The 25,178-nt window shown below is 43.9% G+C and overlaps 1 protein-coding gene across 1 annotated transcript in view; it reads right to left on the bottom strand.

Moving 5' to 3' along the window:
- ABCC2 (ATP binding cassette subfamily C member 2) overlaps positions 1–25,178 on the bottom strand; it is a 467,216-nt gene that overhangs the window by 375,751 nt on the left and 66,287 nt on the right. The window contains exons 4-5 of the mRNA XM_069611520.1: positions 12,158–12,292; positions 10,477–10,599 (exon numbers count right to left, since the gene is read on the bottom strand). Of these exons, the coding sequence (XP_069467621.1) occupies positions 10,477–10,599; positions 12,158–12,292 (258 nt within the window). The remainder of the gene's footprint in view (positions 1–10,476; positions 10,600–12,157; positions 12,293–25,178) is intronic.

Genomic DNA, 25,178 nt, shown 5'->3' on the forward strand with positions numbered 1-25,178 from the left:
AAATATAACACTGCTATTATCAGGTTTACTAGTGGCCACAGACACATTTCTCCTACTTAGAAGCACTGTAATAATAAGTGTTAGGTTAATAAGAAATGTAACCCCCAAAGTCAATGCATTACCAATGCTGTGGTATGCACACTTAAGGAGACATAGCTGGTAAAATAGATCCGCGGGTTAAATGCTCACTGCAGGGATCTATCTGTGTTCTGCAGCCACCATTTTGAATCCTAGCAAGGTCTGCTCAACCATATATGCGTCTGACCATATAGCTCAGACACGCATGGTCAATGGCATATATGGTCAGCGGCATATATGAGCACATTGCCATGGAATCAGTCTCGTGGTCCTCCTGATGATAAGCCATGTATGGAATGAAACGCGCTGAGGAGTCATGGGCTCCCTTTCAGTTTGTTTGTTATGAACATTTCGATTAAAATTTGAGCGATATTGCCGCTACAAATTTGACGTTCTGTAGTAAAAAGACATTAGGGATTATTTGTTACTTAATACACTGTGCAGCGTTTCGTGCCAGTTGGCTATTCTTCTGATTTTATCCCATACCAGGTGTATGAGGCATTAAGTGAAATTGCCTGGACATGTGAGGATGCACTTGGCATAGGAAAGAAGGATCTGGATATATAAAGCTGTAGCTTACATATTTTGACCGTACCCAGGCTGTATGAGTATAACACATATAAGATGGCAGTATCCTCAGACAGAGGCTACATTAGCCATACTGTATTATTGACCGTACCCAGGCTGTATGAGTATAACACATATAAGATGGCTGTATCCTCAGACAGAGGCTACATTAGCCATACTGCATTATTGACCGTACCCAGGCTGTATGAGTATAACACATATAAGATGGCAGTATCCTCAGACAGAGGCTACATTAGCCATACTGTATTATTGACCGTACCCAGGCTGTATGAGTATAACACATATAGGATGGCTGTATCCTCAGACAGAGGCTACATTAGCCATACTGTATTATTGACCGTACCCAGGCTGTATGAGTATAACACATATAAGATGGCAGTATCCTCAAACAGGGGCTACATTAGCCATACTGTATTATTGACCGTACCCAGGCTGTATGAGTATAACACATATAAAATGGCAGTATCCTCAAACAGAGGCTACATTAGCCATACTGTATTATGGCAGCAGGTGCAAATGTGGGGTTTTACTTGGCATATGATTACTAGACCTGACGTCTGCAGCCATAATTGGTATAAACTGGCAGTACATCGCCATATAAGGTTGTAGTGGCATAGCAATGCACCTGCCCTATGTTGGTTCTGCTGGGTCTACCTCCATCATAACATGTGGTTAGTATTTATAGAAGTCTTATGTCTACTTTAGGACTGGTATGGTATGAAATGTAAGCTACTGGATTTTTATTTTACAACCGGAAATCACTACAGGTGATGGCATTGGGGCTAAATGTCATGTGATGTTAGTTCATAAGGGTCAAAGGTCATATGGCATCACTTCCTGTGATGGTATCAGGTGTGTGATGTCACTTCCTCTACCCCGGGCAGTTTGTTGAATTGACATCCCTGGCCCCACCGCCACTTTCCTACTATAAACCTGAGGCCCCTGCTGTTTGTTGGGCACCTTTAGGAAAACAACCTTGGAAACTCAGCCCATCAGGCTCTTTGCAAATTGACCCCAGGATAATGTGCAAAGTCTATGACAACCTGGAAGCTGGTGAAAATAAATACACACTTTCGGGGGACCTAATCCAATGCGAATTAAACATTGTGCTGCTACTTGATTAACACGTTTATGATCTTGGCTCAGACCAATGTGAATATTCACTAGGCCTGAGAAAACCATGCACCATGCAATTGCAAAGAAAAGGTGCAAAACACAGAGGAGAATATGGCATTCCTCGTTTACAAATGCGTGATGTGACACAGACTTGGATTGCTCACCAACTGTGACCTCGCTTGCCCCTTTGCATATTAGGACCCAATGCCTCAATGTTCCCAAATAACCAGCAAGCATATCAGAGAAGGGGGCTAAAATAAAGCAGATACACTGCCTCACTCTTGTTGCTCTTGGCAATCTCCCCCTCTCTCTCAGCCAGATGAATCCACTGGAGATGAACTACCAGCGATCAGGTAGGGAGCCAGCCACTGACCGCAGACACTAGCCAGAGGTCTCAACTCTGCCTTGCCCCCATTCTACTCTAGCAGACTTTGCTGTATGGCTCAGATTCCCCAGTGGAATCCAGGCATGGACCCCTCCTCTCTGTCTTTTCACATTTCTGGCTATTTTTGCTGATCCATACCCTCTCCAAAGAAATGAGCTCATATTAGCACCCAGGGTGATGAAACGGTGCCAAGGTTTGATGAGTTTTAAAGTAACTGACCTCACTTCACACACAGGAGCTGACAGAGTCGGCAACCCCCTAATAGGGACCTACAATCACGGTTCCATGGCTGAATCCCAAACAAATACGCCATCAAATAAGTTATACAAAACCCATGAAAAGGTACGTCAGTCCTGTCAGTGCTTTGGTGGTGGCTGGTAGTGGGGGTGGTCTCTCACAGTCCACCCTATATCTACTGATTGCTTTTCTTTGTTCTTTTACACCATACTCTTGATAACGTGCTTGATGAAGGTGCATTGAAATAGAGCAAGCAACCTCCCATTTCCATTCTCTCTCAGTATGTAAGTTGGGATTGTGTCCTCCTACTCTACTATTATCCCTTTATCCCATTCCGCCCTCCCACTTCTCTCCTTTCCTCTCTGCCTCCTGCTCTCTCCTCTGCCAGTGACTAAATGTGATATCCTCTCTCTCATCCTTTCTTCTCCTTGGCCTGGGCTCAGACTCACTCAACTCCAAGCATTCAATACATCAAAATGAATAATGTTTTCCTCTCAGATGTTATATGCATGCAGAAGCGGTATAGTGGATGCAATCCGTCTTTACTTGGTTGTGGGTGTACTCTGGGCAGGTACAGCACCGAGCAGTGGCGCTACTTGATGCTACAGGAGATTCGGGTTGGTGTGGAGTCCAATAGCCACCCTCTCGTCCAGCGGGCCAGCCACATGATTAATGTGGACTTTACTAAGTTCTATTGGGTTAAGAAAGAGCGTCCACCTACTGAATTACAGGCAATCGGACCGAACCACATGGGTGGTTACAAACAGCAGGCCATTCATCCACACCACAGAAATATGATGACGAAGGATATGATTGGTGTTCTTAATTTACTTGACTAACCGTAAAGATGTCTGGATCTTCAATATAAATGCCGGCAATACATGCACAAATTAAGGGTGGATGCAAATAATGACTATTAAGCTACCTACGGAGTGCGAGACACCCAGACAGAGGTGGCCTTTCAACAAGATAACACTATTACGTTAATACAAAATTAGTATTACCCTAAGAAACATTTTGCTCACTGGATGACAAAGCTTTCCCTCTCCGCCTTTACGGTCCACTTCTGGAGAACAGTGCGATTCCTCAACTAGGGTGAACTGGCCTATGCTATTTCCTCCACATGCCTCCTGCCTGGACATGTTTAGCCAACCATGGAGAACTCTCCCGATTCCTATTGTAAATAGGAATATCAAACAGGCTGCCGGAGGTGTAACCCTGTCCTGTCCTCGATATCCGCCCACATAATTGAGCCTGGTCCCTTTGCACTCACGACAAGGGGCTCTTAACTGTTCCCTTACTTCCAACTACTTTTTCCAATATTTTCCAGTTTTCCTGTCATTATGTGATTGTATTCTTCACTCCCCACTAGAAAGGGCAGAATCTGAGTATATCATAACTGGGCCTCCTTTTCATCAGGGACTCTGTTACTCACCTAAAATATGCCTAAATCTTAGTTACTCCTTTCCCTTTCACTTCCTCACCAAAACCCCAGGTTTTCTGTACTGTCAACACTCCTCAAAGTCGTTAGCTCAGCGATCTATCAGTCTTGCAGTTACTAGGAAACAACTACTCTCATCCAGTTTCTCAGGGTACACTGTACTGCCACCTATAGCCAGGCACCCCTCACTGGAGTTCAAGGCCCCTAACTAAAGTCACACCAGGAACTACTGAGCTGAGAGCTTACGGCCTCCAGTCCGAGTTGGCCTTGTTTGTCAATTCCATGGCCAGAAAAATTGAAAAAAGCATTCTGAGCCAACTAAACGACCTCTGGCCCTACATGGGAAGTAACCTTTTTCTCAATCTCATGTGTTGTGCATATCCATGCCGAGAGCGTCAAAGGTAGGCCACAATGTGTCTTTGGAGCATTACATGGGCACTGACATCCTACAGGATGGCAGTTGGTAGAGCGAAAAGGTATTTCGAGGTTGGGTCAACCAGTGATCGGAAAACAAGGCCTACTAACACTGATGCCATACACAATTACTTGCTCATCCACCAATAGGGTCAGAAAAATTAAGACCCGTTCAACATGCTCAATACATCTGCAATCTCGCGCTGCAGGAGACAGCTAGAAAGCTAATCATTCAGGGCATTTTGATATTGCAGGCTTTAGAATTTGACAGCAATGCTGTATTTTGTAAGTTCAAATTGCAGAATACCTATGTGTTTAAAAGTAATTAAGACATTTATTATATCCTTACATACATACATACATACATTAGGCAGCAATAATTAAGACTGAGGGGATAGTGGTGTCCCCTTCTGCACAAGGCTGAACTACCTTGTTAATAAATATAAAATTAAAAGCTTTCTTTCAGCATATTGGGTCTATGTGTCTGTCCCATTTAGCTCTGTAGTTTGCATTAGATCGCTCCAGCACATGTGCCACATATGTTCTGATTGGTAGTGTTACTGGCTCTTCCAAATTACTACTAGCACTTCATTAGGTATTTCCAGCTGCTCCGGATCCTGAGGATCTGCTCAAAAGAGATGAGGCGGTGGGCTGATTGCCTCCCCTTCAACCTACTGAGATCTAGAAGAGTGTTTACTGAAGGAACTACATGAGAACTCAGACACTGCTGGCCTGTCATTGGACAGAATGCTTAGTGTGTACTCTGACTCCCAACACCCTCAAAGGTTTAATGTGCTCTCAAAAATCACAGGCAGAGAGACTGGTGGCATATCCTCCCAGGGTATCAATTTTAAGCTGTTGGAGGACTTGAGCCAGCACACAATTCCATCATGAGACCTGCTTAAAGACCCTGGCTTAAAGAGAAGGGAATCATAAATGGTGATGTCTGCTCAAGCTTCCCATTAGGAACCCACCCAAAGCTACATCTGTAGAGGTTGAGGCATCTAGTCTTGCCATCCCATCGGACATGACTAATACACGCTCAAACCTGACATCTGCCTGCCAAACTGATTGATCCAGGCGAGAAACAAAAAGAGAATAAAAACGTGTAGCCAAAGTTTGATTCGTGGTTTGTGGTCAAATCTGAACAGAACTGGGTTACTCCTGGGGTGCTCATCTGAGTTAGGGAAATATGCTTCCTTTGGTGTGTGATGATTTTCTGGAAATTTCAGGAATGGGGTAGGAGGCATGGAATATGGGTGCAAACAGAGTGGATTAGCATGCATTTTGAAACCATTTCCCCTGACAGAGGTATTCTATTCAGTCCTTTGTCTGATTGCAAGCGTTTTTGGGATATTCTGGCTGCCTACCCCAGTGACCATATTTTTTTTTAACAGGTGCCAGTCCTGAGCGCCTTTCCCCCCCTTACCCCACAGTCCCCCAGCCACTCTACAATATGCTCCCTTTCCTTGTTTACCTGTGCCGCTCTCTCTCCGGCTCCTGCATCTCACTCTACCCACTCCCTTGCCGCCAGAAAAAAGAATGGACAAAGACAAATTTAATCATCATATAGCTTTATTTCAGCTACTGCCAATGTAGGTTTCCCCAGTGGCCATCTTTGTTAGTAGTTTTTTGTATGGGTGATCAACAAGTCGGTTTTCCATAAAACTTGTAAAAAACAAAATTAACATTCCTGGATTTTGGCCCGGAGCTCTAACAGAGGTGACACTCTGGGACTGGGGTAGACCTCAATGGTAACGGCCATTATCCCGCGCTCTGCTCGGGCATACATAGGCTCTGGCTTGCAGGCCGTTACCACTGACGTCCACCCTAGACCTCTGTGGTTAACACTACAATCAAACTTAAGGCATGTGGGGCATACACAATAGATAGTTTACATAGGACTGCCAGAGGTGAGCGTGAGTCACTTTGGGCTGATGAAACATTTCATACGCTGCTGAAAACAAAGCCGTTTTATATTACAAACTCTAGTAAATACAACAGACACTTAGCCTACGCACTCATAAACACACATTCAAGTAACTCCACATAGCAATTGCCACCAGTCGCTGGTACAGACTTCAGAAGATATGCACTTGAGATGTTGCAGTATTATAGACTTTGTGCCGCCTTCCGTGCTAGGTGGTCCACATTTCCTGATGAGCCTCCTGGTGCTCCGGAGGTCACCTACATAGCTAACTCGAGTGGAGCCCGTGGCGTTGTTTCCTCTCTATATAAAATGCTATTGGCAGGAACCCCAGCCCAGATTTCCAAGGCACGTACCGAATGGGTAGACAAACTGGGCCTCGAGATCTCTGACCAATTATGGAAGATGTGCTTTCAGACAAACAGGGTATCCCTTAATTTTCGCTATCGAGTCATGCAGTTCAAATTACTGAACAGGTTGTATTACACTCCCCGTAAAATCGCTAAATTCACCCGTAATAGCACACATGTCTGTGCCCTCTGTAAAGCTAAGAATGCAGACCACCTACACATGTTCTGGACATGTAACAAATTGGGAGATTTCTGGGATGGGATCTTGAAGGCCCTCACTGACATCACTGGAGCGGCGATAGATCCTAGCCCATTGGGAATCTTGTTCAGTGTGTGGAGCACCAATGACACTAGACGGATGGCTAAATTCCCAAAAGTAACTTGTATGGTGGCCAAGAAATGTGTGCTCCAAAGTTGGAAGAGCCCCTCCCTCCCTACCTTTCAGAAGTGGCTTGGCGTACTCACTTGGTCCCAAACCTGTGAAGAAGAATACCTCATTATGCTTCTGGCGCACTCTCTCCCTAAGAACATATGGCCCGCTTTCAACAGTTACCTTGTCAATCTAGCCGAAAATGCTTCCGAAATGAACTCACCTGTGACCCTGCAAGTGTTACCTTGAATGACTAGTGTCTCACAACTGCCCGTTTGTGCCTCCTGTAAGTGTGCTGCTTTCCATTAGGTGAAATGTACTCTATCAGCATGTTGTTTGAATATTACGGTCTGTCATGTGTGTTTGTTGTAACCCTCTGCCTATAAATAAAAATATTGTAAAAATGTTTTAAAAAAGAAAATATAAAACTTGCCACTCTAGCCAAATATTATTTCAACATCTTCACAGCCCAAACATCTGATCAGATGATCAAGGAGCGCTGTCTGGCAAATGCCACAGAGTCCTATAACAGCTAACAAGATCTCTCCACCTACAAAACTACTCTTCCATGAAATAAAACCTGTGCCCAGACAGGATTCCTGCCCTATTTCATGAAGAATTTTGTAAAATCTTCTTTCCATTCTTGGTGAAATTCATTGTTGAATTCAAAAACCAGGAAAACCCAAAAATATGACCCTATTGCAGTTCCCAAGTGTGATGCCAAAATCTATTACAAAATCGTTGCTTTCAGGCTGTCTCCGTTGTACCCCAAACTGATAGACCCCTACCAGTCCTATTTTTTATCGTTGGCAAACAGACACTAGCATTAGAGGAAGTATCGATATGATACATATTGTTAAATGCTCGCCTTAAGTTGGATGCAGAAGAAGTATTCAACTGTGTGGAATGGTCCCATTTATTCCCTTTACTGCTGAGCTATTTGCAAGAATGTGACACACACATTCTCAGCAGTGGAGGGGTTCCAAGTATTTTGATCTGAATTTGGCCCTCATGTTATAAAATATGTCATTTCTAATTATATACAGAACCAAATAAAATTAAAAAGTATTTGTCATTCGCATTACAAACCAATCCATAGGGGCATGACATAAAGTTGCATCTTCTCCTATTTGTCGTTCATTTTGAACTGTTGAAAACATAAAATGCTTCCAGAACAACAATCTCAGCATATGGTGGCACATATTTCTCATAATTTCATTAAGAAACTTGAGCTTGACCCTCTCTGTTATTATGGTTGCGCGGGAATAGTGTTATGCTGTCTCAAGATTCAAAATCAAGTACACTGAATTTAAAGCTATAAACATCACTGAGACAGATTCCATGATTAAAGGGCACCAGTCATAATATTGGTCTAAGTGGGTGATGAATTGAGATAATTATGGATGGATACATAACATCAGATCTTCTAATACGCTCTAACAACACATAGTTCTAAGTCTACTACTGGACCCCTTCTGAGATCAAGAAAGCATGGTAAAAACTGAGATTTCATGATTGGGTAAGCTCAAAATAATGAATATTCATTTTCTTACAAGGCTCCCCTATGTGTACCAAGCCCTGCCCATGAAATTCCTAAGAGCATTTATTAGAAATGGCCAAAGTAATCCATCATTCTCCATTTGGTCCAATGTACCTTGGAGTCTGGCCAATAAGCTCAACATTCTTGTTAAAGTGGGTTGGCCAATCCTTGAATAGTATGTGTTGACAGTGCATCTGGGGTTGGAGTGGGCTACATAAGATGAGACTGATTGTGTTGGATAGGGCTAAAGAACACTCTGAAAACAATTGACAAACACTAGAGCAGCATCCCTTCGGCATGCCTTTGGAGAGCATTATGTGGCTCCCTCATAGGCCCTGCTGGCTAGGGACTGCCAGGCTGAAATCTGCTTGTCACCGTCTCTGTGCTAGACCAGGCCCTGTACGAAATACGGTCCCTGATTCTTCCAATTACTGTTATACACAGTTTCATATAAGCCATCATTGCCTGCTGAAGCTCTTGAGCACCCATTCAGATTAGACTGATCACTGCAAGAGGGACAATTATGCGATGTTGAGCTGTTTTCTAAGCTCTACTTGTGCACTCAGTTCAAAGGAAATCCCTGTAGTCACCAGTGGATGGTGGGCAAGGATATGAAACTTTTTTTCTATGGCTGAGATCCTGCAACTCTCAAGAACCAATTCCATTACTTTGTAGGCACTTGAACTCTGTATATAGATGTTATGCAAACCAGCAATGATCTGAATGAATGCAACATGCTTTTATTGATAACCTCTCCCTTTTTACTGAAATCTAGTACTATTTACTATTTCTGGAATACTTTTTCAGCGGGTTCATTGGTAGCGTAGCTCAATTTAAATTGATGGCTATGCCAGGGTAAAGGGTCATGATGTTGACTCCCTGGTCCTCAAGCTTTTCTCAACATTCTGTTGTGCTGTTTGGATTAAGTGTGCCTGCTTTTTGAACAACCTCAGACTGAGTTGTTTTCATGGTTGCCACTATAGAAAAGTTTAAAAAATAAAATCATATTTAAAAAAGAAAACTTATTTTGCTGGCGGGTTATGGGTATCTTCACCCCTTAAGTGCTAAGAGCCTGTATATTCGCCCTGAATTCCCAAAAGGAATCATTGTAGGCTATGCCCACTCCCACACTTAAGTTTAAAGGATGCAGAGTGGTGGTTAAGCAGTGAAACAAGTGTTAGTAAAAGAGCAAATAGGATCCGAAGTTTCATGATGAGCCAACTGTTCCTATCTACAGCAAACTCTGATTCTTACCCGTTACCGTAGAAAGCTGTTGTAGGACTCTGCAGATAGGCAACTGCAAAGCTGAAAGGTCAAGACCACTCCCTTGAGTCCATGGAATCCGGGGAAGCCAATCAGGTTGCCTGAAGCAGCATAGCCATTGTACCTTTGACTGCCCACTCTTCAGTCAAATACTCCAATCGAGAACACAGTTTGGGTTGTGATTTTCTGCTGTGTGCCAGGCCCTTTTCTTGTACAGTGGTCCCCTGACTCCCACTGTACCCTCTCATTGTGGTGCATAGTCCACTTGAGTCTACATTCTAATCTCCCTCTCACTGTTGCAATACATTTTCTTTATTAAACTTTATTTATATCAAGAAGAACAATAGGACGTGAGGTATTGACAGATAGCCTTAGCGTCGTATCCCATTCCTGACACCCAATCCTTACATACAGTGAATAACACGTCAGCTACAGCAGTTTTTTATGGTTATGCTATTTCTTGTGTTAGTCTACTTTTCATTTATACTTGTGTGTTCATCATGACTTTCTTGCTCATATTATTTTAGTGCCAGGATGCACTCATGAGAATTTGTGCTCCATTCAAATGAATATCATACTATACCAACAAACAGACGGCTTCGGCATAACGGACTAACATATTCTATGTGGCCAATGGACCAGAGTCTCCAAGGTGCCAACACACAGATCACTGTTTGACTGAGCGTGTAAGGATCATTATCCTTAAAACACCATACAATCCTGAACAGACATGGAATAAAATTTAAGCACAATGTAATGCTATATACCTTTTTTGTTGCTTCCTTTGTTTCAATGGCGATATCCGAAAAGGCTGATACGATCAAGATGAGAACTTGTAGCCCATAGGAAATGAGGAAAAGACAGACACGAGGAACATCATCTACAGGACCCTAAAATGAGAATCAAAGATGTAGAAAACAATATTTTCCGTAATAGTTCATTTTGGTACATCTATGGTGAACTGCACGAGTCAAGTCCAATGTCATATGTGCTTCAGAACTAGACCAGTATAGCCATTACCTGTTCGTCTTTTTGAAGGAGGTGCCCAAAGTTTGGGCGTGGGCCTCAAAATTCCAGAGCAGATATGCCCCAGGTGAGTGCATTGTTCTGATGGGAGATGGTGCTTGTCTTGTTAAGGTTTCCCTGAGTTAGCGAAAGGCACGTCTCCAATTAATGTTTTGTGAGCTTTACAAAGTAATGATTAAATAGTGGAGTGATTCATATAATACTTAGCCAAGGAAGAGACTGAGGGACACATGCACCGCGTCTACACGGTATGCGAGAATGCGGGGAGGAGGAAAGAGCACATGGTGAAGCATCGAGGAGGACAGAAAGGATTCTATAGAGACCAAGTGAATTAGGATGAGAATTGAGGGAAGAACGTGCATATGCTGTGGCATCAAGAATCCGAGACATATGGGTCCTGTGGGTGATAAGGCCAGGAGCCTAGGGCTGAGAAGTAACAAAGAATCAGTAGAACAGCCTGCAAAGCCCACGTTAGGAACTGTCGGGCAGAAGCTTTGGGGTCTGTTGGGATGTGAACCCAGGTCTGCCTGAGCCCAGTTGCAAGAGCGACTCGTCTACCAAGGTGAACAACGTGGACCTTTCAACCACGGGCCAAGTCAAGGAAAGCTCGAAGCCCTTGACCAATTCAGCAAGGACATTTCAGAACTCAAGACAACCCTACAAACATTATTCTTTTGAGCAACATTTTCCAAGCATCAGAAAGACTTTGCCATTCTGACTGTCCCCTACATTTGAGTTTGTTTATCCAGAACCATGTACTAACCCCACATATGTATTTGCTCTGGAATGTACTTATGTACACATGTCAGCAACATTGTCATTATACTTGATGGGAAAAAAGATTATGCCCGAATCTCATGTTGATGTTCAATTTAATGCACACTCTATGTACTTGTGGCCCCTCGTTCTCAAGATCAAGCTGATGTCCGTAGGGTGATGTCTTATGCCCAAGAGCTGCGTTTAGCTCCTGTTAATCTTTTTAATCTCGACCCGCTGCTACAGCGTCAATGTGATTTGCTATCTTTTGCCAGAGGGCAGTACACTCAGCTATGGCGGGGTGGCGTTGATGAAGGCTGAAGTCCTCTTGATTCTTCATGAATCTGGTGAGGGGTCTACCTATGCCTCCCAATCGCTCTTTTGAAGGACCTCCACATCATCCTTCTCCCCTCTGTTGGCTTTCTGCCAGAGGTGTAGCTGGAGCATGTTTGGGGGAGCAGAGCCCCATCGATCCGTGAGCATGCCCCTCCTGGACAGGGCATGAGCTGGTCCGGGTACACCTACTAGATTCAGATAACTTAATCCATAAAAGTAGAAAACATCAGTAAACAAAATGCAGACACCTACATGAATTACTCCTTTGCAAATATACAATAATGACGAGAGCCTTTTTATATCATGTATACATGTAATTGTCATCCTGACCTTCAGTGCCATGCGGATCAGGGACTGGAATGGGAATATCCCGCAGATGACTTCTAGGGTCCAGAAGACAAAGAGAGTGCCAGAGTCCTTCCTGATGCAATGCCTTTTGATTTCTTGAATCACCATAACCAGAATCTGCAAGGGTAACAATCACAAAACTCTATCATAAAGTCTTTTTTCTCTCTCTAATTCTTTTCAAAAAAAGATTGTGCTGTGTGCATGCAAGTACAGAACAGGGGCCACTTCTGTGAAATTGGCAGCAATTTACAAACACTGATTTTATATTTACTCTAGTATAGGCATTTTCATTGTAAACCTATTGCGCATGCACACAGCATAATATGTACAGGAAATATGATGCATCCTTTCCTTTAACCGACTTGCGAAGCTCAGACTTCTCTTAACAAATCAGACACAAAAATAACTGGTGGGCCTTGGAGCGTGACTTCGGCCAACAGTGGCTGCAAAATAAGTCCCAAGATGATATTGGTATCTCTTTTATGGCTATTGCACAACTGTCCTCTGGAAACACTCTCCTGTAACTCACAAATACCATTGTTTCACTGCTATCGCAACAGAGAAAGTCCAGATTCCGGTTACCAGAAATCAACCAGTTGGATCCAGACGCATTGACGCCTGAAAAAGACAAAGTTGTACTGGTGAAAGGCCAGTCCTAGCCAATGCTGTTGTTGGAAAGTTGAAAGGGTGTGTGCCTGATGGGATTCACCTGGGAATGCATTTCTCCCACAATGGAGGGTCCTCTCCATTGAAGTCTCCTTTAAGCCTGAGACCAGTCAGAGATCGCCAGGTTGACCACCTGATTCATAAATTGTCCTCAGACATTGCTACCAAGAAGCTAAGCACAATTGCTCTGGGTGGAGTGGGGCCAGACATGTGTGGCAGGTGTGTCTAGAAGGCCGGCCAGTTCCACTTGTCTGCTCTGAGCATTATCTTGGAAGTGTCTGTGTATGGTGACAATATGGCATATCGTGGTCTCACAGTTCTGCCAGAAGCCCACTATGGTGGATGACCGTGGTCTTTGGTCAGATTCCTGTATCTTAATGTATGTTTTATTTTATGTATGGCTGTTTCAACTGTGCTTAACTATGTCCAAGGGCCATTACAAAGTGCTATTGCTGCATTACCTCTTTGAATTAAATGGGCCAACTATAGGTGATAGTACTGATGAAAAAAGAAACTGAGATGATAAAAGAAATAACATGCATCCTTTGTTTTTAAAAGGCAAGAAGAAACAATTTCACTCATGGGATTGGACGCGAAGAGTAATTTGGAAATTGTGCCTTTTTTTAAATGTTATACCAATGGGAATCTTGTGCTGCTTCAACAAATATTCATGAAAATCTTCAAGCTGAACACCCTTTCCATTACACAGAGCCCACACCCTGGTTTCCAGTAGGTTCCATGCCTGTTGCGCACTCACCCGCTCTCACCAACTCTATTCTTGTTTTAACCCTATGTTAATTCCAGATCCTGCCTTACGCCCTCAGGTGCCATCTCTTTACAGGTAATATTGGTCATCCTCCTCCCTTCGATAAACCATCAATGAGGCACCCACTTTGTTTCCGCCCCTTTCCACTGTAAGCATATCATTTTCTTATTCTCCAAAGTGCACCCAATGTTTGTTTGGTTTTATTGGAATGGAGTGACTGCTCTACACATTGCACTTACACCATGAATCCTCAGAAGTTCTTTGTGACCACTTCCTGATTATCCATTTAATATGCACATGCTGAGTCTTGAGTACTATCCCACTGTGTTACATTGCTTACATTTTGAAAATCTACATTGTCTAAACTGAGGTATGTGTTTTCATCTATCTTCCCCTTACCTGTACCCTGTACTTTCAATGTGTGCTTATGGTTTTGCAACTGGGCATCCATTCAATCTGTATGAATTCTAGTATACTGCACAAACAACTGTTTATATTCTGTTAAAATCTTGCCACTGCAAACTATAAATGTGTGTACCTACTAGTAAATCATTCTAACTTCCCCACTTTACATTGTGAGCCCTGCTAGCTAGAGTGCCTTTTGCATTTCCACTATCGCATTTTCAGCACAGTTTTCTTATTTCTTTCCCTGGTAGCTTCACCATATAGTGTATGAGATCTGCGACTGCCTCGGTTGCACCTGTATCAATCTTTGACCACAGTTTGCCTACTGGTTTTGCCATAACTCGGTACAGTTTTATTAGGCACTGCCCTCCATTGATACGTCCCCTTGTCACAGCCTCTGTTGTGTTCCTATCCGTTGACTGTAAGGTGCCTGCGGGTTTCTTACCATTCTTCTGAGCAGTCCCTTAGGCTGCTGGCTTTGTGTTTACTTTTTGGCCAGTGGAAATCACTAATTCAATGTGGACATCACAACCTCCCCCATTTGTTAGTCATTTGGGTCAGCATCTCCTACCCCAGTGATCTCCTCATGAACAATAACAGAAAAGGAGCTAAAAACCACAACTTCAACCTGGGCACCCCAATTGCTGATACCACCACCAACATTTCTTCTATAGAGACTGTGACCGACATCCACCTTTACACCCATGACACCACCCTCTGGCAGCAGTTACAAGCTCCAAATTCAACATCCTTGAGACCACATGTATGAAGTGAGGACTAAGATGGAACATTGCCCACCAGCCCCACCCCCCCCCAGAAAATTGGTGTTTAATGTCTACGAAAATTTAACAATCATGGTTCAAGGTGTCCATCAGCACCTTCTCGCTTTTGATCTTTTACTGGGGGTCCTTATCCGTGCTGCTTTGGCCCCTTCCCCCACTGTTCCAATGCATATTGACCAGATTGATGTTCAAACTGGTGCTGGAGTGCTTCATGCAGCTACCAATACCACACCTGCGATAGCAACCCACTCTGTTTACCCCACAGCACCCATCAGGGGTTCAAATGTCCAAATAATGTGCCTCTGGACGGGGAAACTACTGGTACTTCTACCACTCCTAACTAGCAGTAAATTGAAAAACATATGAACCTTGTAACATTCCCCAAAATCCAAAATCCATGATCTTCTGGTTGACCAGAGCATGGTCATTCGTGCTACCACAGAACCTTGGTTCACTGCCAATTCCACAACTGTCCTTATCTTCATTCTTCCTGCTCGGTACAAAATACTAGTGAGAAACAGAGGCTTCTGCTTAGGCGGTAGCATGACCTTTATTCAGCTGCCATATCTTGCTGTGGCAGATGTCCCCACTAATCCTACAGCATCCTTTTTGCAGCTAGTGCTTGAATCCTAACACCACAACTTTGTATGGCCAATTACCTAGGTCAGGCAGAGCCATTTTTCAGTGACTGGCTTGAATTTATCAACAGTATATAGTCTATCGCTGATAAATAAACTGCTCATACCGAGCAACCTGAATATCTGCCTGGACTACCGCCAATAACTTCCTGGAGTATACTAGTAATCTGAATCACTCTCTTGCAGAAGGTCACCATGTTGGTGGTCATCATCTTAAGGCCACCCTCTCCTCTATTCTCAGGGGTCAATGTGACTCCAATTTCTTGGTCGGACAACTTACTTATCTTTGACAAAGTTCCCTAAATCATTGGCAGGGCCAATCTCCAATCCACCCTCAGCAGAACCTCTATCGCAGTATGCTCTATGAAACAGGTCACTCCCACCTGATTCCAACAGACTGTCTCATCTTAATTGGGCGCCATATCATCAGTCAGTGATATTCCACCAAACCTGCAAAAAAGATATCACTTAAATCCTAGACTCTTTTGTGCCAACAATCCTCAAACCCTCCCACAAATTTCTCAACAGGTGTTACATCGACAAACTAGCATTCATCAAATGAACCCACAGGAAACACTAAAGAACATGGCAAAAGGACATAATAACAAAATTGCTTGCATGTGAGACCAAATGGGTACACCTATAACATCATCTGGAAGAAAAAGGCCTTCCTTTCAATCAAATGCAGTATCTTGACCCCACACACTGCAAAATCTGGCCATCTCTCTGTCATCCTTGGTTTGAGATCAGGTGGAAGTATTGCCAACTTCACTCAACCCTGGCAAGATCTAACCAAACCACGGCTGCCATAAACTCTTGAAATAGTACTTTAGTACTTTCCAACCCACCTCCCTAGATGACCTTACAGGAACATTGCAAAAATGAAGGCATCATCAGAACAGACTCATCCATGCCTCAGGAGGATAGCTCAAGAGCAACGCGCTTGCCTTGGACGCAAAATAACGCAGTGCAACACAGGTTCGATCCCCGTGTCCACGCTTAGAAACCTCTTGGTATTAAGCGTGTTATAAATAACCAATTACATTACATATGCCCCATCTTCATGGATAAGGCACATAAACCATATTAATCCTTATCTCACTGCATTTGTCAACAGCCCTTCTGCAATATCTCAATTTGTCCATTATCTCCCCACTGCTGAAAAAAACCCTTATGCTTTCCCTAATGTATTGACTAACCTTTGTCCCATCACTAACATCCCTTTTATTGGCAAGTTGCTGGACAAAATTGCAGTGCAACAACATTTGGATTAAACAGAACCAAATAAGCAGATGCGCATGGAACCCACCTGGCTTGCAGCCCTCACAGAGCATCTAAACTGCCCTGCTGCACATGAAGCAGGTATTTTTTTCTATTATGGATGCTAACTCTCCTTCAGTTCTTTTTCTGTTTGACCTGTCAGCAGCATTTGAAAGTGTTCATCACTAAATCCGGCTGCAGAGAAGGCAGCACTTATCTGGCAACACAGATATCAAACAAAATACTGCTCAGCTAAAGATATGGGGTCCCTCAGGAATCAGTAATCACTCCTTGGTTGTTTAACATTTATGTGAAACCTATTGCTGATATCCTGGACCCTTTCTCCACCCCTATCCAGGTGTACACAGATGATAATCAAATAACTTTAAAATATCCCAACCTGTCAATTATAATGTCCATATCACCTCATGATACTTTGGCTTGGATGAGTGATAACCACCTCTTCATGGACGCTACCAAAACTGAAGTAATGTTAGTGGGATCTGCCATTCCTTTCTCACTCCCCTTTTCCAGGCCTATCATCCTCGTCCCCTTCCTGCACTGACAGCTGTCGGCTTAAACCTGAGGTTCTTCTTTAATCACACAATCTCTTTTATCAAACAGACCAGGAAGGTTTCTAAATCCTGCAAATTCCAATTGCATGTGTTCATACACATTTTAACTTACTTTAATATACAGCAGACTGTAGAGGTTGCCACATAATTTGGTGCTGGCAAAAATAGACTAAGCAAAAACAAAGAGGTAATTACTGGAAGGTTCAGAATTAATCTTAGGGGTAAACCTTGAGGAAGTCAACTCGCATAATTACTTGGGCGTTACAGTCCAGAAAAACATGAGTTGGTCCACCAAAACTGACAAGAGGGAACTGATATTAAAAGGCATATAGGCCCCTCGCTTCTTCGGGTGCTTAATGTGGGAAAAGTCTCCCTTTGACAACTCTAGCAGCTTGCAATGACCAAGCCATGCCTGTGGCACTCTATTAGAGTGAACTCTGGGGCACAGAAAGGGTGGGTTATTTGTCAAAAGGTGAAACCAAATTTATTAAACAAATTATATATTTTCCTGATAGTACACCTACCCCCTTGTTATTCCTTGAAACCTTGGTCAAACGTGTTAGTTTTGAATCTGAATCAAACCCCTGTCTTACTGGTTACGCCTGCATAAACTTGACAATTTAAAAATGCAAAATGAAATGTTGTGGGACATTATTGAATGTCAAGGTGGCAATAATTGGAAGTGGTATATCCATATGACGAATATTATGAGTAGCTCAGCATGCGAGCAGTTAATCACAAAGAAAACAAAGAATACCTATGCTTTACCTAATAATGTCTGTGCTAAGTTAGAGGTCTTATGGTTAGAAACACTGATTTTAGATTCCACTTCCCATTCTAGATTCCCTGGTCACATGGCATTTAAGGATAATTCTCTCTCTGGGCAATATCTGAAAACAATCTATCCAATTCATGCACCTGCACTTTATATAGCAAATTTAGACCAGACATTTTTCCTGCGACTGATTTTGCAAGCAATTGGTCCCAAATAGATCTAAACTTTGTACTTTTTGCACGTCTGAAGAAGAGATCACCCTATATTTCCTTCTATTGTGCCCAAGATATACTGCACTAAGAAAGGGGTGGCTAGCTCTTATATTTTCCAGCTATTTATGAATGGCGTGGAGGATAAGACAAAAACATGGCTTTCGAATATTGAGCAATATTTTATATGTATTTTTAGAGTTTTCGTTTCTTGATGATGATTGAGTTGGCACAAAACTATGATGTATGCCTTTTCTTCCCTATTTTCAAATAATTAACCTTATTGCAAATCTGTACTGTCGATTGATAATCGAGAACAAGAAAGACATGGTCATTTTATTTTTTTAAGATGGTTTTTCTCTTGGATAATATTGTGTTATTTGGTAATGAATTTATTCAAGATGTATATGCTTATATGGCAAATTGCTGAAACAAAGCGCAATATGATGATGAATAGAAGTAAAGATAAGAGGGCGATTGGATGTGAGGTAGGACACACCTCCTTGTTTTTTACCCACTGATTGATAGGGCACAGCCATGCTAGTCCTTGTGGTCATTGTCACCCACAGACCGACTCTTCCCACCCAAAACACACCTTCCTGGGTTCTCTTTGAGTAGATCATATCACCTTGTAAGATCAACCAATGGGTTTTTACGTGGATCCCATTGTACTTTCTATGCAATCCTACGAAAGGTAATTGCTTAATTGAAGCTGTAAATCATCCACTGGTGTGATATGCCATGTTTCAAGCAAGTATGCATCCTGACACCTCATTGTTATGCAGTATGTGTTGTTACTTGTATTGAATTCCCGTTAAGAACAAACATTGGCGGAGCAAGCAGTTTCATGCTTTTATAGGCATTTCATACCACATACTACCATGATGGCAGTGCCTGGAAAACGCCTACACAAAAGGCAGAACTGTCAGCTTTGTCAGCGCTTGTTTGTTGTTGGCATGGGCACAATCACAGCCCCATTGCAAGCTCCTGCGGACAGTGCCGAACTGCCACAAGTAGTTGTAAATTATCATCAACTATCGTACCTAGACATTGATTCCAAATTCAAATAAATCTAGGTTAACTTGGTCTAGGACTGGCTTGTAGCTTGTGTTCTGTGGGCAACTTCCTTGACAGTAAATTCTGGGCCATGCTTCTTCTGGGATACAGCTGTATGGGGACTGTCACTTAAGATAAATTGCATTTGGGTAGTTTCTGCCATCGGTTTTCACCATACAGAATGGTCAAATTATCCTTCATCCGGTTGAGAGAAAAATTGTGTGTAGCACCCCTCCTGGGGGATCTATAATCTTTACATTGATTTGCCAAAACTGTTGGCCGCCTTTTGGCATGTAGGTCAATACCAATTCATTCCACATTTGGTCTTCCAGTTTAATTCTTATTTGTTTAAGCCCCCTTTTGTAAATATATCTGTAATTTCCATTGGTATTTGGATTTACCCGATGTTCCCGTAGAGCAAGTAGGTCTCTGTTTAATTCTTTTTAATGTATCATCAACCCCGTCCCTTTGTGGTTTCAAAATATTAGGGCACCTCATAGGTTTAATGGTTGATTTGAGGCAGGTATTGCTTTGATCATCTTGCTATGTTCTTCTCTCTGATTGCAGACGGAGCAATTCAGGTGCCTGCCATCAGACATTTCAGAGGCTGAACTGGAGCTATGCTGCAATGGCCTAGCCATGTTATTTAAATAAAGTGTCATGAACAAGGATTATGGGATATGATCACTCTCTGCTCCATCCATCATTTCTACTTCCTTTATCATGTGCTGAGATCTACCCAGAACCAGTACGGAAATTAGAGCACTATGTGTTCTCCTGTTGGAAATGTTTGGTTTATCTGGAATGCCCGGTGTTTACCAGACATTCACAGTTTTTTAAACCATTCTCTAAGAGTAAAGCCAAAAACGTGACTCCCTTGGTGGCACTATGGACACTGGTATTGGAATATTAAATGCAATATCATCCTCACTCAGACAGTCATCATTTGCTAAACCATAATCCATTTTTAGGTTAAAGTCCATCCAACAATCATAGAGAAATAAACAGCTTCCTTAGATTTATGGTCCTCAAGGATCATTAAAATTATATTTATCATTGTTATTAAAATGTTCTTTTCTCCCTGACTGAAATTATAGAATTTAAGAGACACACACCAGATACCCTCCTATCCTTAAAAGCAAAGCTTGAATACCCTCAGAACTGGTCCCAAACACAAACACTTAGAGATCTAAGTATAATGTCACAGAAGTGATCCAATACGCTGAGCAATGGCACCATTTCATCAAGTAACAATGCAAAAAATAATCATAAACCCATTCTTATCAGATGTGGTGAGTTCCAAAGTTGCTTAGACAATGATTATTCAAATTTGCAAATAAATGATTCCCAAATCTTGTTTTCCCACTTTGGGGATGCAACCCCCTATACTGCAGTTAGGAAACTTGAGGGGTTTGGGGAATACTGAGCCTCAAGTCCTTGTAAGATTGAAATGCCTTATGGCCGTCTGGTTCAAGAGTCATATGTAGTAGCACATCCTGTAGCTATAACTATTGTTAGAGACACAAGCTTAGTTTGGTCTATTACTCGCTACAAGCTAATGGACCAAAAGAAGTCAGAGGCAGATTGCAAGAAGCTAGGGTGCCTCTTCTTTCCTAGTATGGTAAAATGTACACTAGGGGGGTATGTTGTTGAGAAGCAAATGTTGGCTGACACTGTTGGGCAACTCATTTGTGCAGTCCAAAGATGTGAGTTGGGCCAGTTGCTGAGCACTAGAGGGTGTCAGGAGGAACTGATGTCTATCAACATTGCTGTCAATGAAATGGTTGCCAACTCATTTGTGCAGTCCAAAGATGTGAGTTGGGCCAGTTGCTGAGAACTAGAGGGTGTCAGGAGGAACTGATGTCTGTCAACATTGCTGTCAATTAAATGGCAGGAGGTCTCTTTAAAGGCATCAGACAAGAATGCGATATGTCAGAGTGTGTATTTGACTTAGGTCACATTGAGCATACCATTTGGGGAAACTGTGGGGCCTGGGAAGTCGCTCACTCAGTGATGTGACCCCATGAGATGGTATAGTGGGAATCACCCAGAGCCCTCCCAAATTCCCTATGGTGCCGACAGATGATAGTAGAATCCTTCCCCTCTCCATATTGTAACGAGGATCTGCTCCATTGATTTCGAGGGAACCCCCTTTTCATGTTTCAGAGAAGAAGGATTAAGGAACACTCTGGCAGTGAGGGTGGGAAGACAAACCTTCACAGAATTAACCCCAAGATCTTCAATTCTATACTGTTCGAAAACCACAGCAAAAGAAGGATTTTTGGGTCTACATTTTTATGTGCCCTTTTGCCTCAGACCAAAGTCCGGAGCAGATCTGGAATTTTCCAAACCAGAGTGGCAAAAGGAAAATCATTAGAGGGCTAAAAAATCAAAGGAAAATCATCAAGGGAAACCAATTCCCTCAAAAAAGATTTATTAAAACAATAATCAGAGAACTCTCCCTTAATAGCCCAACAGCACATGCAGTAAAAGATACATGCTGTGCCAACATTCTCATCCATAAGCGTGTAAAGAGAAAACTGTCCTGTCCATCCAGCGGCAGGGATGGACAAAGAGGCTACTTGGTTTCGAAATTCCCCTTTCTTAAACCCTCTTAACTGAAGAGAGGACAGTTCCCATGCATGTACACAGGCAGACGGGAATACATCCCCATGGCCTTCCCACATGAATCAACAGGTCAAGAAGCAGCAATGACAATAATGCCTGACCTTAAAATGGCAGGCAAGTAAACAACACTGGTAGGATACTGCTCTCACCTGGTGTTAACGAGAGGTAGGGTTAGTTCGAATAAAATGATATGATATGATATGGCACTTATAACTCGCCTATACACAAGTGTTTCAAGGCGCGACGAAGGAAGGGAGGGGAAACAGAGGGATGACAGAGACAACAATCCTATTAGGCCAGGTGACATTGAGATTGCACAAGTGCAGGGAAGGGGGGAAGGGGAAAATTGCAGGGGGAAAGGGGAGGTGGCAGTGCAGTACATAGGATAACAGGAAAATAAATAAAATAAAAACAATAAATAAAAGTGCAGCCAGCTGGTGGCAAGTGCAAGGCTAAGTGCAGACATCAGGTGACAAGTGCTAGTAGGGGCTGTAGGGATACAGAAACAGTCCCTGAGTGCAAGGGTTGCCGGGGGGCAGTGCAGGTGTGCAGCTGGTGGGGGGGGGCTGGGCCTGAGATCAGAGGGTAGCCAGGTAACCAGTGCAGTATCAGATTCTGCCAGGGGATCAGCAGTGGAGAGGAGGAGAGAAAGCAGAAGCAAAGAGGAAGGTCTTGAGGTGCTTCCGGAACCAGAGATGGTTCTCCTCAAGTTTCAGAGAGGCAGGGAGGCTGTTCCAGAGGGAGGCCCCAGCAGAAGAGAGCGATCTACCACCAACTTGCTGCTTGGAGAAGCGACTAACTCTGCGGGAGTTGGAGGCAGATGAGCGAAAAACTCAAGAAGTGAGATATTTAGGAAGGGAGAGTTGAAGGTATTGAGGTCCTAGGCCCCAGAAGGCCTTGGGGAAAATACAGAGCATTTTGAACTTAATCATCGCTGCCACTGGGAGCCAGTACAGAGATTTCAGTCCTGGAGAGATACGATCCCTGGGCTTGAGGCCAAGGACAAGTCTTGCAGTCCTGTTCTGGATAAGTTGCAGAGGGCGGAGAGTAGAGGCAGGCAGGTTTAGATAGAGGCTGTTGCAATAGTCCAGCCTAGAGCGAACCAGAGCTCTAGAGACAGTAAGCTTCTGGGGAAAGGAGAGGAAAGGAAGATGCCTCTGAGGAGGTGCAGCTAGTAGTGTGACTTCTCAGAGACGTCAGAGATGTGAGGAGAGAAGGAAAGTGTGGAGTCGAAGATGACAACAAGGTTTTTAGCCTCACAGGCGGGAGCAGGAAGAGGGCCAAGAGAGGCCGGCCAGAGAGTGACAGGAAAGGAGGCAGCAGGTGTGCCGATGAGGAGAATCTCGGTCTTAGTGGCATTAAGGCAGAGATCATTGGCGGCACACCACTCCTGAATGGCGGACAGTCAGAGATGAGAAAAGGAGAAGAGGTGGCTGAAGGGAGCCTGAAAATGAGCTGAGTGTCACCTGCATAGCACTGAATGTTGGGGCAGAGAGCTGCAATGCAGTGGGCAAGAAGTGTCAGGTATTGGTTGAACAGCCAGGGAGAGAGGTTAGACCCCTGGGGAACACCACAGGTAGAGATAGAGATAGAGGAGAGGAAGGGTCCAAGTTGGACCTGGGAGGGTCGATCGGAGAGCAAGGAGGTCAGCCAAACCAGGGCCTGTTTGGTGATACCGAGGTTATCATGGAGACGGTTGAGCAGGATGGCATGGTTGACTGTGTCAAAGGCAGAAGAGAGATCAAGTAAGATGAGGACACAGGGGGTGTTGGAATCGAGGTTGGAGAGCAGGTCTTCACAGATGTTCAGGAGAGCAGTTTCCATAATTCTGGCAGCTGTGAAGCCAGACTGATGGTCATGGAGACAATCAACAGATTCAGAGTAAAGATTAAGTTGGGAGATGGCCATTTTTTCCAGGAGTTTGCCCAGGAAAGGAGTGATGGAGATTGGACAATAGTTGGCCGGGCAGGAAGGGTTGGCAGAGGGTTTCTTCAGAAGAGGGTGCACAAGGGAGTGCTTCAGGGAGGAGGGGAAGACTCCAGTGGCGATGGAGTGGTTTCTGAAGTCAGCCAGAGTGGGAGCCAGGGTCTCAATGTGGTCCGTGATGGTTTTGGAGGAACAGGGGTGAACCTGTTTTGATGAGACTTCCGTAGATCGGTCTTGTCTAGAAACCTCATCTGGGGAGAACAGGGGAAAGGAAGAGAAGCAGGGAGGAGAGATGGCCCAAGAAGGGCCAGAGGAAGAGCAGTCAGTAGACGGAGGAGGAGGAGAGGAAGAGAGAGAGGATAGGATGTCCTGAGTTTTAGAGATAAAATGAGAAGCCAGGACCATGCAGAGGGCCTGGGAGGGGACGGGAGAGGTAGAGACTGAAGCAGGATTGGCTATTTCCTTAAAGAGTTTGGCCGAGTTGTTAGATGCTGCGGAAACGCTGGCTTGGATGAGGGCTCTCTTCTTGGTGCGGACAGAGAGCCGGTATTGCCTTTGGAGCAGGCAGCAGGCCAGTTTGTCAGAGGATGTACCAGAAGCATGCCATTTCCCCTCAGCCACCCTGCACTTGTGTTTAAGGGTGACAATGTCTGAGTCGTATTAAGAGTTGCACTTGGTTTTGGCCTTCAAGCGGATCCTCATGACAGGGGGCAAAGACATCAAGAGTATCAGATATAGCAGAGTCGAGAATGGAAAGGGCTGTGTCAGGGTGTGAGTCAACCAAGGGAGGAGGGGGGTGAGAAAGTGGTGGCAAAAGCTGCAACTGACACACGCTTCATGGGTCGGATAACCGAGAAGGTGGGTGACAGTCCTGGAGTTGGCTTGGCCTGAGGGGTAGAGAGGGTGAGATGGGAGAAAAGGAGAAAGTGGTCCCACCGGGAGAGAGGAGTGGTGAAAGGGGACAAAAGGGGAAGGTCTGAAGAGTTCAGAACATCCAGGTCAGGTCTGCAGAGTGAGTTGGGCCAGAGGGGAGAATAGAGAGTGAGAGAAAGTCGCAAAGGTCACGAAAGAGTCCAGTGGAAGGACAGGAAGCATCCAAGTGGATGTTGAGGTCACCAAGAAGGAGGAGTTGAGTGGTTTAGACCAGGAGGGAAGAAGAAAGGTATACCCACTCAGAGAGGAAGGGGGTCTGACCAGGTGGCCAATAGATGGTAGCCACAGTAAGGGAATGGCCAGGAGAGAGAGAGAGCCTACAGATGAGGCATTCAAAAGAGGAGTAGGCTTGCGTCGGAATGACAGAGGCAGGAATCCACTCGG

This window comes from Ambystoma mexicanum, chromosome 8 (genome assembly GCF_040938575.1).
Source record: "Ambystoma mexicanum isolate Mex_15411 chromosome 8, UKY_AmexF1_1, whole genome shotgun sequence".
Taxonomy (NCBI): Eukaryota; Metazoa; Chordata; class Amphibia; order Caudata; family Ambystomatidae; genus Ambystoma; species Ambystoma mexicanum.